The sequence below is a fragment of the Bos indicus x Bos taurus genome, chromosome 19, assembly GCF_003369695.1.
Source record: "Bos indicus x Bos taurus breed Angus x Brahman F1 hybrid chromosome 19, Bos_hybrid_MaternalHap_v2.0, whole genome shotgun sequence".
NCBI classification, from domain to species: Eukaryota; Metazoa; Chordata; class Mammalia; order Artiodactyla; family Bovidae; genus Bos; species Bos indicus x Bos taurus.
The window spans coordinates 24,422,575-24,435,774 of record NC_040094.1 but is presented as its reverse complement, the minus strand read 5'-3'; the positions used below and the strand labels follow the sequence as shown (position 1 = coordinate 24,435,774).

At 41.4% G+C, this 13,200-nt stretch overlaps 1 protein-coding gene across 2 annotated transcripts in view; it reads left to right on the top strand.

Annotated features, from left to right (window-relative positions):
* METTL16 (methyltransferase like 16) overlaps nucleotides 1-13,200 on the top strand; it is a 69,399-nt gene that overhangs the window by 48,163 nt on the left and 8,036 nt on the right. For both annotated transcript variants that reach the window (XR_003507027.1, XM_027519805.1), the window contains exons 7-9: nucleotides 3,370-3,439; nucleotides 4,166-4,255; nucleotides 13,011-13,184. Coding sequence is in view for 1 of the 2 variants with exons in the window: in XM_027519805.1 (XP_027375606.1) it covers nucleotides 3,370-3,439; nucleotides 4,166-4,255; nucleotides 13,011-13,184 (334 nt within the window). In the remaining variant the exon portion in view is untranslated. The remainder of the gene's footprint in view (nucleotides 1-3,369; nucleotides 3,440-4,165; nucleotides 4,256-13,010; nucleotides 13,185-13,200) is intronic.

Below are 13,200 nucleotides of genomic sequence, written 5' to 3'. Positions count from 1 at the left end.
TTTTTGCCTTTTAGTGTGTCTTATAATTAAAATAGGAAGACATGATGTACTTGGTCAAAGGAACTGCTCTTACAGGTCTTTAGTAATCCATGGTAAGGTGTGGAGGAGGGGAAGCATTCTATAGTCCCTGAGTAGGTTTTAGCCCTTCAGTGATCCCGTCCCTCTGGGTTGTGATCTACACACATGCTTCTCAGTTTTTTCCCCTGCTTTGGTGGGAAAGGATGCCTAGAGTATGCTGGAGTTGGATGATATCCCTCCTCTGGGTCAGTCAGGCTCTGATAAAACCCCAAGAGGTCAGGCTCTGGCTAATTGGTTTCTCCTGGGGGCAGACTTTTTTAAGAACAGGATGCCCTAGTCTAATTCAAAATGGTTCCTTTTCCTCTCCCCCAGCCAGAAGCGTAAGGGAATTTTTCCTTTTACTCACTGTAAGAACCTGATCAAGCTCCCAGATAATATATATATAAGCATGGCGTCGCTGATGAGTGGGCACCCCTGGAGTTTTTATTTCTCAGACTCATCAATGCTGAGTCTCTGGCAAGTTGTCAGTTTCAGTGCAGGTTTCTCTACCTCAGCACTGGTGGTTCCCGTGGAGATGTGTGCTGGTGGGTTTCTGCTTTAGTAAGTTGTTGCTTCTTTGTATTTGTCTGCCTGTCTCCAATTTTAGAGGCCCTATGAGTACTTCTGTTATGGATTTAAGAAGAGTTTGTTCAGCTCTTGTTTAGACAAAGTGGTGACTTACTGCTTCTTACATGGCTTATGGGATCTTAGTTCCCCAACCAAGGATTGAACCTTGGGCCCTTGGCAGTGAGAGCATGGAGTCCTAACCACTGGACCACCAGGGAGTTCTCCTTTCTGTCCTTTAAAGTTGTTGTTCTGTTGTCTTCTGGTTTGCATTATTTCTGATGAGAGGTTGATATTAAATATTTATGTTTATCTTTCTTCTTTTGAACAAGAAGTCTCTACCCACCCCCTGATTTTAAGATTTCCTTTTTGTCTCTGATTTTTGGTACTTTGATTATGAAGTGCCTTAGTATGGTTTGGTTTGGTGTAATTTTTATTTTATATTTTATAGTTGATTAACAGTGTTGTGTTAGTTTCATGTGTGCAGCAAAGAGATTCCATTATAAATATCGATTCTTTTTAAATTCTTTTCCCATTTAGGTTGTTACAGAGTATTGAGCAAAGGTCTTTGTGCTATACGGTGGGTCCTTGTTGGTTATGTATTTTAAATATATAATATGGTTTTATTTTATGTTTCTAATGTGGGAAGTTCATTGAACTTATATATGTTTATAGTTTTTATCAGTTTGGGAAAAATTTTGATCTTTTTTTTCTAATACTTTTTGTCCCCCTTTTGTCTCTTTTCTGAAACTCAAATTATGTGTACAGTTTGATACTGTCCCATTGGTCACTGGTGCTGTGTTATTTTTTTCAACTTTTCTTTTTCTCCCTCTCTGTGTTTTATTTCAGTTTTTTTTTTTTTTTTGCTGTGTCTTCAGGTTCATACATCTTTTGCAGAATCTAATATGCTGTTAATCCAATCCAGTGAATTTTTTATTTGAGATATTGTAATTTTCGTGTCTTATAGTTCCATTTGGTTAGTTTTTATACCTTCCCTCTTTGCCTCATCATGTCGATGTTTTGTTATGGGACATATTTCTAAATAGCTGTTTTGATGTCCTCATCTACTAATTCCATCATCATCTTATTTCTTCATCTGTTTCTAATGATTGATTTTTAAATCCTGATTATGAGTCATTTTCCTGCTTCTTTAATATCTGGTAGTTTTTGACTAAATGCTGGACATTGTGTATCTGATGTGTGGGGGTGCTCCATTTCTTTGTAGTCCTTTAATGAGTTTTGGACTTTGTTTTATTGCTTACTTAGATTACTTGTGACCAGTTGGATCCTTTTTCAGGTCTTGTTTTTGTAAGCTTTATTAGTGCAGATACAGAACAGCCTCTCGCCCCCTTAAAAGCAGCATCCTTTTCAGGATTCTGCTACTTGCTGCTTTTTTTAACAAGGGCTTTCTGCTGTAGATAGTAGAACCACAAACTAGCTGTCTAACCACAAAACTGAAGTCCTCGCTGTCTGGAATCCAGTTGTTGTTCAGCTTACTGTTTTCTGAGAATTCTTTCCCCAGCCTCCACTCCCACACACAGATCGTTATTCTGCAAAATATTCCAGGGAACTCCTCTGCAGACGTCCAGAATTCTCTCCCTGTGCAGCTCCTTCTTCTCTTCTCTTTTGCTCTTCAAATTCTTACTGCCTCAGCCTTACTGCTCCAGTCTGTCTCAACAATTCAGCAGGATTTTGGGGTTCTATTTTAGTTTCCTTTCCCTGCATTGCAGCTTGGAAATTTCCTCCAGGCAGTAAGCTCTGGCAGTTGTGGGGCTCACCTTGTTTTTCTCTCTGAGATGATAGGTCTTCACTGCAGTTGTCCAGTTTTGAAAAATTGTTTCATATATTTTGTCCAGTTTCCTTTTGGCAATTTTCTTACTAATTAATCTGTCATAGCCTGAAGCAGAAGTTTCGTATAAATTTTATACTTTGCAAACTTTTTAGAATAATCAGAAGAGATAAAATCTGTCCTTTTATGTTTAACCAGTTCGCTTCATCTTCATACTCCCTCTCTTGGGTTTGTATTTGCTATAGAGAAAACTGATTTCATGTTCTGTTGAAACTTGAGTGCAGTATGTATTCTTAAGTTATTTGCAGGTGAGTGCATATCTCAAAGTACAGGTCATGCTAGATTTTACAGTTTGTCTTAATATGTTGTAAGGGGGTGTGTATCCTTGTTTTTGTTATTTATTAACTAATTTCTGTCCCAGAGCTGAATGGCCTTCATTCTGAGCATTATAAGTGATACCCCTCTCTCCTTCTACATACATATAGCACTGAAATAATTGGAGAAACTAAGTGACTTTTGTTTAAGTTGCTATGGGCATGTTTTCCTTCTCTAGATTTATTCTCTGTCTAAATACATTATATCAGATCAGATCAGTCGCCCAGTCGTGTCCAACTCTTTGTGACCCCATGAATCACAGCATGCCAGGCCTCCCTGTCCATCACCAACTCCCGGAGTTCACTCAGACTCACGTCCATCGAGTCAGTGATGCCATCCAGCCATCTCATCCTCTGTCATCCCCTTCTCTTGCCCCCAATCCCTCCCAGCATCAGAGGCTTTTCCAATGAGTCAACTCTTTGCATGAGGTGGCCAAAGTATATACAATTCTTGTTTTTGTCACTTGTAACTTGACTCAGTATTTGTTTGCTATTCTTCTCATCTTGTTGGCTTGAGTAATGCTTGGTTTAAAAATGTAACCACATAAACAGTGTTTGACTTGGCTGCTTTTTTTTTCCCCCCAGATGGTATAGCTGTATGCTGGGAAAGAAATGCAGCCTGGCTCCTCTGAAGGAAGAACTTCGCATACAAGGGGTAAGGCTTTGTCATTACTATTCCAGTGTGACCACTTTTGATGGTACTTGAAGTATAGAATTTTCGTGTATACCAAAAAACCCTGAATGTGTTTTTTGTTTATTTTTGCTTGCCCATTGCTTGTTTAGTTTTTTTAATGATGTAATTTTGGGGCTAATAGGGACTTTTTGCAAATCATTAAAATAAGGCCTTTTTTTTTTTTTTTTTTTTTTTAAGGCCTAAAATGGAGACTACATAGCTATGTCTAGCCAGGCTTTGCAGGCTCTCTTTCCTAAAAAAAGAAAAGAAAAGAACGTTTGAATCATTTTACCAGTAGTTCTCTGAAGGGCTGCGTTTTGAGTGTTTCATATATCTAACCTCGAAGCTGGAACTATAAATCGTCTCTCATGTTTCATGGGAGGAAAAAAGCCTACAACTTTGTTGAGATGGCTGGACGGCATCACTGATGCAGTGAACATGAACTTGGGCAAACTCCAGGAGATGGTGAGGGACAGAGGGGCCTGGTGTGCTGCAGTCCATGGGGTCGCAAAGAGTCGGACGCGACTGGGCGACTGAACAACAACGATTGAGTCACTGGTTATTAGGCAGCTGGGCATAGCTGTTTTTGGATGGTAGTGTTTGTTAACTGATAAAAAGAAAGACCAACCTATAATTTAAAATGAGGCAGCAGCCAGAAACATATTAGTAGAACTAACAGAATGATTTGGCGCTGTTTTTTGGTTTCAGGTTCCTAAAGTCACCTATACTGAGTTCTGCCAGGGTCGGACAATGAGATGGGCTTTGGCTTGGAGTTTTTATGATGACGTAACAGTACCAGTAAGTTGAGACCTTCCTTTAGCTTTGCTGAAACCCAGTACATGGTGGGTTTTACTAGGTCATAAATCAACTAAATCTGTACTGTCTTGTTTCCCTGAAGTTTGCCCCAAATGCTTACATCACAATGGAGAGGTTGTGAACCAGGCACAGTCCTGGAAGGCTGTCTGTGGTGACCATAAAACCTTTCTCTCTGAATCTGTGCAACTCAGTGATTCTGAATCAGCAAATGTAAATGAGTTGGAAATGCATCTTTTAGCAATTAAAAAATTCAAATACAAACACCTTGTGGGTATGATTTTTCTGTTGGACATTCCTGAAGAATTGAAATTGAAGTCTGTTTTCTTTTATCACTGCTGTTTTCCTAGAGTAGCTGTCTCCTAGGGTTCCTGTGGATGTAGAAATTGCCATTTGGGATTGCGGGCTTTTGATGTGTAAAACTCAAGAGATCATTCGAGTAAAGGGTCCTGTCTTGACTTTCAGATGAGCACTGGAATATTGATGAGTTTTGAAGCTGGGTGATATAGTTCATTATCCTATTTTGTCTCCTTTGCATGTGCTTGACCGTGAACATTCTTCTGTAATTTTATGATCCACAAAATTCTCATTGTCCTCTGTGGTTGCTGCTATATGCAAAAGAAAAATGTTTTTGAACTGGTTAGCCGGAATAATTTTTCTAGGCTACGTAAGAGGTGGTAACAGAATAGCGTCTGTTTGTTCTCACTTTTCCCCTGCAAGAAGGATTGACTTCTGGTTGCCTGGAGCGGTCTGCCTTACCGTTCATGCACTCGTTGCTCAGCTTGAGCTGCCCCTGCCCACAGTATTTATGGAGGCCTCATACCTGGGCTTGTTCACCGTCTCCAGTCCCCTGTCTACACCATAGGCTTGTCCTGGGTGCTCCTCTCCCAAGGTCTTGGCCACGCTTTGTCTCCAGAGTCTCTCTTAAGTGTTGCTGTAACTGTGAGCCTCTTTCCTTCTCCTGTAGGGCAGAGGAGTAGAGATGTGCGGAAGTATGAGGGGACCGTTTGCAGGTGTTTCTGAATACATGAGCTCAGATTTGAAACTGAGCCTTCCTTTCCTGTACTCTGCAGCTAGGTGTGCTGCTGGATTGAAATAAGTTGTCCCAGTCAAGTCTGAATGGCCTGTGTGATGGAAGCCCAGACTTGCCTCTGTGCCATGCAGTAGGGTGTCCAGAGGTTAGTGTTTGAAATACTCACTGATTACCAAAGATGGTTGTGCTTTTTTTGACCTCCCTGAGGGATTATCTTTTCTGTCATCCTCTAAATAAGAATACCAGGGTTTTCCCAACAAATGGTTAAAATTGTTAGCAATGCCTCAGCTTATCCCTATGCAGACGCTAACAGCTGCAGGAAAATGGAGCTGCACCTGTTTCCGAGTGCTTTCTGTTGAACCTGCTTTCCGCACTTGTTGGCACCACAGGCAGAAGAGCTGATAATGAGCTCTGGCACCCTCCAGGCCATCTCAGGGACCAGCGACACCCTTGCCCTCTTGGATTAACAGCTATTTCAGATCAGAGTATCAAAGAGCACTGTGTTTCTGTGGTAGTAAAACCAGCTTACTTTGAAAGGGAATCAGCTAAGCCTTCCTCCCTCCCTCCCTGTCTTTTAGGTCATCCTTGAGGCCTGTTCATAGCTTCAGCCATGAAAGACTGCCTCTTGCTTAAGGGCCCCAGGCTTCTGCCACGCCAGAGTACTCATCCCTCCACACCACTGCCCCCAACCCAAAGCTGTTAATAATGCATCCCCAAGTGTTCCATTAGGTGCACTTAAACTGCTACAGGGAAAACGGCAATTTCTGATTTGTGGTAACCCAGCAACAGTTTCTTAGCACTGGTGCCCTCGATCAGCAGCTGCTTTCCCAGGGGTCCCAGGGCACTCGGGAGGGCTTCAGTGGGCTGCCCTCTTGGTTCTCCTTCTCGCTACTTGGACCTCTCCCTACTCCCTGCTTTTTGAAGTGGTCACCTCATTCTCTCTTCTTGCTCCTGCGGGCTATGGCGGGGAGGGAGGAGCATGCTGCTTTAGGTGAGGAGAGGAAGCCAAGGACTGGAGCTGGTTAAGCAGAAACATTGACCTACTTCCCCGCCCCACCCCCATTCCCGCCTTTTTAGGGTAAATGTGCAAGTTACTATGGCAACTTCTGTTTTCACTTATCTCAGGCCTACTGGCTTGCTTCTGTTGGTGCTGAATGCTGAAAAATTCTAATTTGCTGCTGATTCAAGTGCCCACACTAAGCCCATTCCTCTTGTCTGGATTTATTTTAACAGCCAAAAGACGAGTCCTAGTGTTGATAAAATTGTGTCTGTTCATTTCCGACTGATGACAAATATAAGGAAGCATATCATAAGGACTGTTCCTTACAGAATTTTAACAAGCCGCTTAGAATGCCTCTTTGCCCGAACTTCTCGCATTGCTCAAGGCATTATTTTAGCTTTGCTTTGCTTTCAGGTGTTTGACACTTGTTAAAAGAAAAAGGGGAAATAATGTGACTCTAATAAATGGTATGTACTCTTGGTCTGAGCATTGCCCAGGAACTCTGGTTTTAAAAAATGAGCCCCCTCTGTTCAACACATTTCCTCTGAGCCTGGGTCTTTCTTGTCCAGGGAGTCATAACTAGAGGGCTTTCTGGAGAACAGATGGAGGGAAGGGGTCAAATTAATTAGGTAGCCTTGTTAGTGTCAGAATGGGGTTCTTCTGACAGTGTTCCACTTCCTAGTCCACATGTACTCAAACTAATTCCAGATAGAGGAGGGATTCCGTGTAGGTGCTCAGGGGATGACACTTGGAGACAGGTATCAGGGTGGTACTTCAGGGCTCTCTCTCATTTTAGAGATCTCATCAGCAGATCTCTGGTCTGCTTTCGTCAGTATTATGTGTTGATTTTATTTATTGAGAGGATTCTCCTGTTAAGACATGGTTAGAGGGGATTCTCTGGCAGTCCAATGTTTAGGACTCTGCGTTTTCACTGCTAAGGGTGCCGGTTCAGTCCCCTGTTGGGGAACTAAGATCCCATAAGCTGCTCAGTGTGGCAAAGGGCAGGGGGAGGAAGGACATGGTTTGAAAACCAGTACTGTACCAGACTATAAATTATGCTCTAAAACAGATGTGATGGTTAGGGATCTGAGCTATTTAGCAAAACCAAAGTTAAGGTTCCTTCTCTTGTTACTTTTCTTATTGTGACGTTCATTGTGATAATACCAAAGAAATAAGATAGCATTTCCTATCGCTTACAATGATTAGCTTTACGAAAGAGAAGTATGGATACGAAAGTTCATATGAGTGAGTACTGAAATGAATGGTAGGAACCAGAATGGTGGAGAATTAGGCCATTCAGAAAAGAAAATAGTTCAGTCTGGGAGGACTTCATGGAGGAGGAATTGTCAATATCTGACTCATAGTTGGTGCATAGAGTATTTGTTGAGTGTTAAAAGGAATATGATGTAGAACTTCTACTAAGGAACAGCATTGCAAGCATAATGTTAATCGGTATAGTAGATTTCAAGCACCAGAGATAGTCTTTGTTGTGATGTGAATGCTTCACACACATTATGTTATTTTATTCAAACCTGACAATAATCAAGTGGGTGGTATTATCCCCACTTTTTAGATGACGAAATTGGAGACTCTAAAAAATCAGGTTGAAGCCTTGCTTAGTCTGATTTCACAGCCTAAGCTCTAAGTCACTGTGCTGCCCAAGGACTGCCCTTGGTTCCATTCTAACCAGGTATTACCTACTCAGCAGCCACCTTTCATGTAATGGTCACCTGGGTTCATCCTGAGCTCGCCTTTCAAAGAAAGGATGGCTCCTCAGTGGCTCCTTGTTCCTCCCAAATCTGTTTTTGATTTCCCTTCCATCCTAATCACTCCCTGTTTTCCTGATTGTGCTGCCTTCTACGGCATTAGAAGTTACACAGTCTTCTTATGATGCCAGGGTCATCGCTGACTGTCATTACAGCCTTTGGTCACAGCCCTTTCTCTGTCTGATCCTTTCTGTGGACTTCCCTTCACTGCAGCCCAGCTCAGTTCTAACTTCTGCATAAAGCCTTCTTAACCAATTCCTTCTTAACCATGCAGCCTATAGAAATCTCTCTGGACCTATCTTTATATATATTTATTTGTCTGTGCTGGTCTTAATTGCGGTATGCAGGATCTTTAGTTGCAGCTTTCAGGCTCTTAGTTGCTGCGTGTGGGATCTAGTTCCCCGACCAGTGATCGAACCGTGGCCCCCTGCATTGGCAGCACAGAGCCTTAGCTGCTGGACCACCAGGGACGCCCCTGGATTTATCTCTTTCAGTCATTTGTATTCTGCATGAACTTACTTCTGACATAGTTTGTTCTGTTATTTTGTTTAACAGTGGCATGGTGGATTACCCTAAAACTATTGCCGAGTGTATAGAAACTGTCTAGGTTGAGCAGGTTACTTCTCTAAGTTTTTGTTTCTTCATCTGTAAGCTGGGGGTTACTGATAGTACCCACCACTTCAGGTTTTGAGAATTAAATGTATATAACACAGTGCCTGATACATATAGTAGGTGCTCAGTAAAATGTATTGTGTTATCATTCCCCACCGTTCCCTCTCACCACCTCTGTCTGATGTCCCAGTGATGTTGAGCTGCCCTGATGATTCTAAAGCAAATCTTAGAGTGTATTATTTCATCTATAACTATTTTCATATTTATTTACAAAAGGTGTTTCATTTTACTTTGTGTTTTTAGGGATTGCCTTTTTTGTATGTGCTATTTAGTTTTGTTTGGTAATTGTAAAAGATACTCATACGTGGTTTCAAAATCAAATCTCAAAAAGGATACTATTAGAAGTCTAGCTTCATTCTCTTGTCTCTTTCACCCCAATCAATTCCTGTTCTCCTTGGGTTACTATTTAAACGATTTTCTAATTTATCCTCCCATTGTTTTTAGTGGGGTTGGTTGTTTTAATATAAGAAAATACACAGTTATAGCCACCTACTTTCTTAGATAGGTAGTAGCATTCTACATAAACTTTTTCCCCCTTTTTACTTTGTATTGTTTTTCCATATATCTAGGAATGATTACAGGACGTTTTAAAAACAGCAACCAGTCAGATTAGATAACAATAGAAATGCCACTGGCTGTTAATAAAGAAGCCACACTTTTAGAGAGCAAAATACTTAGTCCACTTCATGGCATCAGAGCTGATACATATATGAAAAAGGCAAGATGATCTGACTGTCCATCCCAGCGCACTTCTTGTGTGTATTCCAGCCAGGTGTCAGTGTTGGCCCCTTGGCTTTATTTTTCCATAAATAGTAGCCTGTGCTGAATAACAGCTCACAGACACTCGGCTTGTTCCTGGAGGATCTGGAGCGGTAGCCATTCAGAATGTGGCAGAGCAGGGAAGACCCGCATGTGGTGGGCAGGAGCACGCCTTTCCCCTCAAGACCATCCTGGAAGCTGCTCTGTCTTATCAAGGAGGCTGTGGCTTCATGCCAGCAGATCTTAGTGAATGACCCTCTTCTTGTCCTGCAGATATGAGGTAGATCTGTGTTCTACTTTAGCCGTAGTTAGCAGCAGAGCTTCAGCAGAATGCGAATGCTATACAGATTTGTATCAGGTTACACCTGATTGGAAAGTCTTCTGACTGGTTGCACCACTGAGGTCTAGAAATTAAAGGAAGAGTGAAGATTTAAGCAGTTTAAAGACAGCTCTTAAGACTCCACTCTCCCAGTGCACAGGGCCTGGGTTTGAGCCCTGGTCAGGGAACTGGATCCCACATGTGTAACTAAGAATCGCATGTGACAACTAAGACGTGTGCAGCCAAATAAATACTTTAAAAGAGGAAAAAAGACAGCTCTGTTAGGTAAAGCATATTTTTAAAATGTAAGAACTGTTTTTGTCCAATTCATGGTTTCAGTGTGGTAACACTTGGAGCTCCTCCCATATTGATGATTATTCATTGAATCCTTACAGTGTAAAAGATACAAAGCCTGTGTTCTCTGCAGAATTTACAACTCCCCACCAAACTTTCACATTGTAATTTCAGCTGGGTGATATAGTAGTTCATCTTCGAACCCAAAATCAGTTGTAAATTCACCTTCTAGTTTTTTACATTAAACTGAATTAACCATTATGGATTTTTTAAAATTATGCTTTAAAATGTTAAATTGTTACTTTGTCTTCTAAACTGTGACAGTTTGAGTATAGCACTCTTCATTGAAAATATTTGTGGTTTGAGATTTAGCAAATTAAGATAATCTCAGTTGGGGAAAAACAGCTTCTATTTATTAGTGTTGTGACAGGGTATAAAATAACCTGCTGTTGAACCTGTGGGGTTGAATTTAACTATTAATTTATTAGGACCTGCTCCTGTATTTTACTCTGGTCCTGCCTGCTGAGAATTTTCAGTATGAGCAAGAAAGGATGAGGAATGATTGCTATAAGCCAGACTTAAGTTAATCTTTAATCATTTAAAAGCTTTTAGAGTTTCTAAAGTATAAATTATCTGTCTCTTGAGTGCTTACCCAGTTTCTGTAATAAAACTAGGGAATCCTCTGGTGGTCCAGCAGTTAGGAATCTGCGCTTTCACTGCCGAAGGTGCAGGTTCAGTTCCTGGATCGGGGACTAAGATCGCTAAGCTGTGTGACATGGCCAAGAGTAAAACTAAATCCTGAGAATGTGTGTGTGAGAGAGTGAAAAGAACTCACTAAAGGTCTTCAGAAATACCAGATTTGTTGATTGACCGTTATATATGGTACATTGGAGCCAGGATGCAAGGTAAAGGAGCCATATATGAGATGGAGAAGTTTTCATTTTTGTTCTGGTGTAACAAGGCAGCAAGCTGTCTGTTTTGCTGTTTCTGAAAGTGGGTCCTTGAGAGAGCTCTTGTTAAGTTTGATGAGGGTGCATTTCTCTCCTTTAAGTTCTAGAAAAGCCCATTCTTACTTTTGGAGGAGAATATTGCAGGAAATGACAGACGCAGCAATATCTTCACGTTGCTGGTTGGAATTTGTGAGCACAAATGATTCCCACCTCTGTCCAAAGAGGGATGAGGTGCTATCCTTCCAGCCATACTTGTAGATGACCTTTGGTGTGCTGTCGGGGATGGCCCTGCGACGGTGACCTTTCCACGGTAACAGCTTTGGATGTCAGGAAGTGGAAAAAATAATTTGATTCTTGTCTCCCATCCTCCTCTTGCATACCACCATCTTTTTTCACCCCCAGCTTAATAATCATATATCAAGCTCCTCAGTGCAAAGTTTAGGCCCTCAGTACCTGGAGAAATTGTGTTTCTTATGTTGGCGATTGAGTAATAACAATGCTGCTGTCTTGGTGCCCATATGAATCTGTCTCATCTTGCCTGAAACATTAATTGAGCGGGTTCAGACTTCAGGGCTTGGTCTGCCGCCCGCTTCTCAGGAGCAGGCTTCTTACTCATACACACACCCTTTGCTTTTGGTCCTTTTCTTCTAAGCTTGTTTTCTGTTCTTTAACTTCCCTTTTTTATTAGTTAACATCTGGTATAAAGAGAAAATGTTGATTGTTTCTAGGAAATACCACCTAAAAGTGTTCTAGCATAGAATAAACTGGCTATTTTCTTGTCTATGTGGGGTAGGGAGTTGCTAGCTAGTTCCTACAAGGCCTCACCCAGTAACTGGACCTCACTGTGTGTGTACTTATATGCTCTGTTGCTGTTTCCAGGCACAGTCGGAGTTCACAGCCACACAATTATCAAATGCTTCTTTTTAGGAAAAGATCTTCAGAGCTGACTGGGTATTGTCTCTTTTTGAGCCTTTCTTATAATCCTGCTCATTTTGATCCTAACTTTAGAATTAGCTTAAATTCTTTTTCAAATTTTGATAAAATTTGTCTACAAGTCAGTCTCTTAAAGTATCCATAATTTATCTGATCTTAGCTAAGAGTCTAACTGAAAAAAAAAAAAAAGGCAACCTTTTACTTGAAAGAAATAAGCTTTAAATACAGCAGTGTCATTTGGTTTTTAAAATGGAACTTGAGTCCCTCTAGTGGTAAGAGTGTAATTCACTTTCCAAGCTTGAAATTTAAAGAAAGGACAGTCTTGAGTTACTGGAATCAGCTTTCAAATCCACTGTTCCTGTGGTTGCTACTGTCCCCTCTCCCCAGCCAAGAGGCAGTGCATAGGTGAGCACTGGCTTGGCCTTGACGTGCCTGGATTCAGCATCCTCTTCCGCCCATGCAATCCTGGTGCCCTGGTCGTTCCCAGCATGTGATCTCACAAACTGCCACTCACCAGCTGCTCTCTTTCAACAAGTCTCAGCACATATCAACTTGGGCTCCGTGGTGGTGATTTTAAGCCATGCATTTTTTATTTTTTTAATAGAAAGGAACACAGTGAGTCCCCTTGGGGTCCTTGAGTTGCCTTGAAAGAAATAGTTGCACAGGCCTGTTTTGGGCATAGCAGGTAGATGAAGGAGTTATATACTGATAGAACACAGGCAGAAAGTACCTGGGTTGGGATTCAAATCCTAATTTTACAAATACTAACCATGTGACCTCAAGCAGATTCCATTGCTGCTCTGTATCTTAGTTTTTCCTGTCTATAAAATGGGGAGATGGTAAACCCATTTGGCATAGTTGTTTTAAGTATTAAAAATAAACATGCCAAGGCCTTTGTTCTTTTTTAGGGCTCTGCAGTCATGGAGATTCCCCCAGCTGAATTTATTATAACGCATGAGATTTGATTATTTGGATGACCTTCCCCTATTCTCCCATGCCCTCTTGTTCTTTCAGTCACCACCCAGTAAGCGAAGAAAACTAGAGAAGCCAAGGAAGCCCATTACGTTCGTAGTCCTGGGGCCTGTGATGAAAGAACTAGCCCTCAAAGCATCATCTCTGGGCCCTGAGACAGTGGAAGGCATCGTGGTTGTGACAACATGGATTGAAAAAATCCTCACTGATCTAAAGGTACCTGGTTGATAAG